At 45.1% G+C, this 6,279-nt stretch overlaps 1 protein-coding gene across 1 annotated transcript; it reads left to right on the forward strand.

The window, feature by feature from the left end:
- Positions 1-211: 211 nt before the first annotated feature.
- Positions 212-3,976, forward strand: LOC124688422 (mRNA cap guanine-N7 methyltransferase 1-like). Its single transcript, XM_047222106.1, has 13 exons — positions 212-319; positions 425-579; positions 656-724; positions 831-902; positions 1,373-1,471; positions 1,735-1,791; positions 2,186-2,324; positions 2,416-2,480; positions 2,566-2,616; positions 3,100-3,162; positions 3,322-3,442; positions 3,521-3,582; positions 3,675-3,976. The coding sequence occupies exons 1-13, from the start codon at positions 250-252 to the stop codon at positions 3,765-3,767; spliced, it is 1,116 nt and encodes a 371-aa protein (XP_047078062.1). The 5' UTR covers positions 212-249; the 3' UTR covers positions 3,768-3,976.
- Positions 3,977-6,279: the final 2,303 nt, after the last annotated feature.

Genomic DNA, 6,279 nt, shown 5'->3' on the forward strand with positions numbered 1-6,279 from the left:
GGTGTGCGGCGCGGGGTAACCACCGACCTGGTCGGTGTATAGGAATTGCCTTCCTTCCCTGGGGTCAATTTTTGTGTGCAGGATTTCTGGGTGGGCCACGGCCCCCCCGGCGGGAGGTGGTGCACCGGTCTGACCCGGGTCGCATACCATACGAGCCGCGACATCCGCCCACGGCCCATCCCCACCCAAACCGAATCGAAACCCTCCTCGCAACCCGGAACCCCCGCGCGGCGGCGATCGACGGCGACGATGAGCAGGCGGCCCCGCGACGAGCCCTCCTCCTCCTCCTACTCCTCCGCCCAAAAGCGCCACAACCCAGGTAGTACCTACTGCTCCCCTTCCTCACCAGACCCCGTCCTCTCATCGACGCCAACCCACCAATCCCCTGGTCCAAATCGCTAACTAGGGTTTGGGTTCCGCGTAGGCGTCGCCGGCGGCGGGTATGGGGGCCAGCAAGCCTACTCGGAGGACCAGATCCAATCGATGCACGTGGCGGACCACTACAGCGCCCGGACGAACCAGTCGCTCGAGGAGCGCGAGAACAGCCCCATCATCCATCTCAAGAAGCTCAACAACTGGGTACCCCATCCAAACCCTCTAGAAAAATGTCATCTCCTCGACGGCCGTGCTAATCCTTCGATGTCATCGTTGGCAGATAAAGAGCGTCCTCGTCCAGCTGTACACGCGCCCAGGAGACCGCGTCCTTGATCTTGCGTGCGGCAAGGTAAGCACTGTCTCTTTTATTTGTGTGTGTGTGTGCGTGTGTTAATTAAGGCGAGCTGAGATTCTTGTAGTAGCTCGAGGTAATGCTGACCTGTTGTGCAATGCAGGGAGGTGATTTGATCAAGTGGGATAAGGCCAGGGTTGGCTACTATGTAGGGGTTGATATTGCCGAAGGCTCGGTTAGTTCCCCATCACGTGATGAGACATCTGCACTATTTGCATATAACTACACAAGTCGGTGTCATGTAATTTGTGGTTCATGAGTTTGGTTTCCCCATCTCTGTAATGCTTTGCCATGCATATGCCTTCTGTTTGCTTCTCTGTCCAGAGCAGAGCTGTGCAATGCCCATCCTTTGCAGAGTTAAATATGTAACCTGTACTGTTATCATTTAGCTAATTTCGAGGTAGTGGTAATCCATATATTCAATCTATATTCCACTTCATCTTCAGTTAGTTGCGTACTTGATTACACCTTGTAAGATTTAAAATTCTTGTCTCAGACCAGAGAAATTTGTGCATCCGTCTTTGGTCTGTCCCCCAATCTCCTGTAGGTCTCAACTAGGCAGAAACAGATTGAACACCTGTAATTGTATTATGCCCAATTTGGGTTTTGATGTGTTTGCGTAACTTTGGACCTTCACACTTGCAGATAAAAGATTGCATGACCCGTTTTAATGGTGATTCTGATCAACAACGACGCAAGAAGTTCAGTTTTCCCGCACGGCTTATTTGCGCTGATTGTTACGAGGTAAATGCAACAGTAGATGGTACAGCCTACCTAATTAACCAAACCGAATGCGATGCTGTGCCATCTGCTATGTACGCTGAAGCGGGCTGCAATTGTTATCGGACATAGTGCCGCAGCTTGTTTCAGCTGTTGATTTTTCTTTATGCTTTCACTTCACCAGGAAGAATATTCTTTACCCCAATGCAAGTCTTGCGTTACTCTTCACATGCCCATCAACAATTTTTGAATTACATGGCAATTCTTTTTTTTTAATGTTTTTGTAGACTCGTCTGGATAAGTATTTATCCGAGGATGCTCCATTTGACATATGCAGCTGCCAGGTGAGTGACCTAGCTTTCTCCAATGAAACAAGTATTCAATTTTCTTATTTACTTGTTATTATTCGGTTCATTCAACCGTCTATTTTTCCATTTGCCTAACAAATTTGACCTTAAATAAAATAAAGCAAAATAACTGTTAAATAGTGCAAATAGTATTTAAAGTTTTGTCATTCAAAAAAAAAAAAAACTTCCTGAAAAGATGTTGAAACTTAAGAAGCATTGTCATTCACAGCAATTAAAATGCAAGTCCAGTGATCTTGAATCTACTTTTAATGAGTGATGCACCATCAGGCGATTTAGAATGTCTGAATACTACATGTGTAGGATCATAATGAACTAACTGTTTGAATATTGATTGCATGTCCCATTCTGATGATCTCTTTATGTATTTCAGTTTGCAATGCATTACTCATGGTCAACTGAAGCACGTGCAAGACAGGCCCTTGCTAATATATCTGCATTGCTTCGTCCTGGAGGCACTTTCATTGGGACAATGCCTGATGCTAATGTCATCATTAAAAGGCTAAGAGAAAGTACGTGACTATCTTGAATTATAATTTGATTGATCTCATAAAATTGTACTGTATTTGTCAAAAGATGTGTGAAACAATATTGTAATCTCAGCTGAAGCAATGGAGTTCGGGAACAGTGTTTACTGTATTACTTTTGGTGAAGAGTACGCTGAAAAGGTATTTGTGTTTATTTAATATGAATTGTCGTATGTTTAGTTTTCATTACGAACTGATTCTTTCTGTTGTTTTCACAATGGTGCAGAAATTCCCTGCATCCAGACCTTTTGGTATCAAGTACAAGTTTCATTTAGAGGTGACAACAAGATTCTACTTTTCAATAGTTTGCGCCTTTTATAGCTGGCTTCTTTTAATTTTTTTCGAGCTGAACACTGATGTTCACATTTCAATGTTCACTCAAATGGTAACAGAGAAAAAATGTGAAAATGTCAATGTAGTTTGTAGTCTGATTAGAGTAACATTCTTGTGATTTTGTATGCACTACTCTTTTAATGCTTGCCATATATCTAGTCTGACATAGCCTCCATTGTTTGCTGCAACCTTTGGTGGTTTCTTACCCTAGACGTTCTCGTTGCAGTCTAGAAGTGTGAAGTGATGCCCTTAGCATTGCCCTTCTTGAACTTATAGTTCTTGTTACAACTTGTTTGTGTGTTTATTGCCTTATGCTGTAACTTGTAACCTGGCTTCCTACTTGTTACTAATTGTCTTCTTTACATATATTTTATTTTCACACAAAATAATGAAACTTATTCCTAACAAATTCCCTGGCAACATGCAGGATGCAGTTGATTGCCCGGAGTGGGTTGTTCCATTCCATCTCTTCAAACTACTGGCGGAGGAGGTAGACCTGTGCCTTTTTTTTCCTTATTGTCAACAAGTTAATTTCAATATTTTTTGAAATCTATTCTACCGCATATTTCTTTTGTCATTTAATTGGTTTGTACATATTTGCTGCACAAACATATGGTGATGTTTTGACAAAAAATGTTATTTTTTACAGTATGATCTAGAGCTGGTTCTGATGAAGAACTTCCATGAATTTGTAAACGAGTACTTGCAAAAGCCAGATTTTGCTGATCTCATGCGGAGGCTGGGTGCTCTTGGTGATGGACGAGACAAGAGTAACTAGATTCTTAACTATTAAATTAAATGCCCTCAGTAAATGTCATTTCACCACCTTAACATGAAAAGTTATGCAGGTACCCTATCGCAGGATGAGTGGGAAGTATCCTATCTCTACCTTGCATTTGTTTTGCGGAAGGTATTACACAAACACAATTTTACCATTTCTCATCCTAGTACCAACTGAAACCACATATATCTATGTTTTCTGAAATGTTCTCTTTTTCGCAGCGAGGCGCTGCTCCCTCTCAGCGGAGAGTCGGCAATACTAGCAGAGGGAAGACCTTCCTTGCCGAGGAGGACATAGAGGTTCTCTCCATATAAAGCAGACTGCCATCCTGGAGCTTACTAACAACTTACTGATTCTATGCTTCACATCGTGTAAAAGAAAGCTGATCTTTAGTGGTTCACCTTTTATTTTTCCAATCTGTTGCATAACTTTGCCAAGTGTAATGTATAATCAGCATGGTCTCAATGAATCATGATGTAATTTTGCAGGGATGGATAAATATTAGGTGTCAGTTCACACAAAAGTTTTTATATACTGAACATTTTTAAGTGATTCACGTGTTTTCCCAGTGACGTGCTCACGTTTTTGTACACTTTGAATTCCTGGAGTGTTGGACTTGTATCGTTTTTTGACCAACACATTGAGCAGCGTCCAAGCAACGGCATGATTATGAACTGGCAGCCGTAGTCGGATTGACTGCTTGCACTAGCTGGATGGAATAGATTGTACCAGCATTGCCTCAATACAGCAGTCGGTCGCTCTGCTTCTTGTGCATGAGAGACCCTCGCAGCTCCAAGCCCCCAGCTACTACAACATCGTCAATGTCCTAGACGACTAAGCCCCTGCCACCCTTCGAAGATTCAGCATGGAAGCTACCATCAATCCATCATTATGCGAATCATCAGACTATGAGAGCAACTGTCTTCCCCTCCGGTCTCTTCCATCCGTCATCTCGACCAGCTTTTGTGAGGTGTTGTTTCAAGTCCCATGCGTGCCTGCCAATCATCAGAGCAACCGAAGCAGAATATGTGCTCTCTTCGCCGCCATTATTGTAGTGCATAACCTTCCAAATCGAAAATCTCCACCAGCATTTCTTTTGCATCTTTACAGTTTGGCTGAACTTCCCGGATTGGCTAGAAAAATGGCAACCCTCCAAGAACTCAAGTCTGGTTTATTATGCATTCTGAGTTTCCGACCTTTAGCCTGAATGAATTAACAGCTACGAAGCTCATTATCCTAAAAAAAAAAAAAAAGCTACGAAGCTCATGATTTGGAGCCATCCAACGGTGTCATGTAACTGCACTGGGCCTTGTCGACCTAGGCCTTAGGCTAGCCTTGATTGGAGATTGATGGATTCATCGGAGCTGCATCGGAGTATATATGTGTTATCACCAGATTTTGGCTAATCATGAGGTGGGCCGCAATCAAGATGGACCTGAAGAAATATATATAGAAGGAATACATGAATCGGCCTTTTATATCAAGATGGGCTTAATTGCCCGTGTATCTGTAACATATTAGATCGCATCTTAGTTTAGAGGTAGAAACTTACTCGTGCACGGTTTAGTGCACGCCCACATTAGAAAGTCCCCGGACTATAAATATGTACCTAGGGTTTATGGAATAAACAAGAACTCACGTTCAACCCCAAACAAACCAATCTCGGCGCATCGCCAACTCCTTCGTCTCGAGGGTTTCTATCGGGTAGCGACATGCTGCCTAGATCGCATCTTGCGATCTAGGCAGCACAAGCCCCACGTTGTTCATGCGTTGCTCGTACTGAAGCGCTTTTGATGGCGAGCAACGTAGTTATCATAGATGTGTTAGGGTTAGCATTGTTCTTCGTTTAAGCATGCTTACGTAGTGCAACCCTTGCATGTCTAGCCGCCCTCATACCTATCTCAGGTGTGGGGGCGGCACCCCGCTTGATCATTATTTAGTAGATCTGATCCGTTACGATTGCTCCTTGTTCTACAAGGATTAGTTTAATATCTCGCAATAGTTAGGCCTTACAAAGGGGGGAGGATCCGGTGGCACGTAGGGTGGCGTTCGCAAGTCCTAAACAGGATGTTCCGAGGATCAACTTCATGTTGGTTTTTAGGCCTTGTTTAGGATCGGCTTACGAGCACCGTGCGTGGCCGCGAGGCCCAACTCCGGAGTAGGATGATCCGATTATGCGGTGAAAACCCTAAATCGTCGTAGATCTCATTAGCTCTATCTTGATCAAGCAGGACCACCAAGTATTCGTGCACCCCGTACGAATCATGGGTGGATCGGCTCTTTGAGCCGATTCACGAGATAACCTGAGAGCCGATCGAGGCTCGTATTTAACGTTTACATGTATGCCCCGCAGAAACTAAGCGAGGCATCCCCATCACCTTCCTAACCAGGTATAGGTCAGGTGGCACGCCCTTGCACTTCGCATCGCCGCGTGTGACCGGAAGAGCATTGCGGGCCGTCGCTCGGAGGGTCTCAGCCAGCCGCAGCTCTAGGCTCTTCCCGGCTCTACGGTGTTGACAAGGCCGCTGCCCGCCGGTGGGTTTTGGCAGTCAACACATTCGGCACGCCGGTGGGACTATCGTCTACATCAACCACATCGCCATCTACATCCGAGATGGCGGGCGGCACGCCAGTCACGTGCGATGAGATCAAAGCCATCCTCGAAGCCGAACTCATCGGCTCCTCTGAGAAGACCCGGCCGCACGATATCAAGCTCGGTAGAGACCCACGTCCGGGGCCCGGCGTCGACACGGTGGATTTCAGCCACTCCATAGGTCAGCCAAAGTTTTCCTTTGGTGTCAATATGGCAGGGTCTGCAAGCCGCCA

This window comes from Lolium rigidum, chromosome 1 (assembly GCF_022539505.1).
Source record: "Lolium rigidum isolate FL_2022 chromosome 1, APGP_CSIRO_Lrig_0.1, whole genome shotgun sequence".
NCBI classification, from domain to species: domain Eukaryota; kingdom Viridiplantae; phylum Streptophyta; class Magnoliopsida; order Poales; family Poaceae; genus Lolium; species Lolium rigidum.

Excerpts from the sequence above, each read along its gene's own strand:
- LOC124688422 (XM_047222106.1), top strand. The coding sequence starts at position 250 with ATGAGCAGGCGGCCCCGCGACGAGCCCTCCTCCTCCTCCTACTCCTCC. Across the intron at positions 320-424 it reads CCAAAAGCGCCACAACCCAG|GCGTCGCCGGCGGCGGGTAT; the intron begins GTAGTACCTACT and ends GGTTCCGCGTAG. Across the intron at positions 3,163-3,321 it reads TCAAACTACTGGCGGAGGAG|TATGATCTAGAGCTGGTTCT; the intron begins GTAGACCTGTGC and ends TATTTTTTACAG.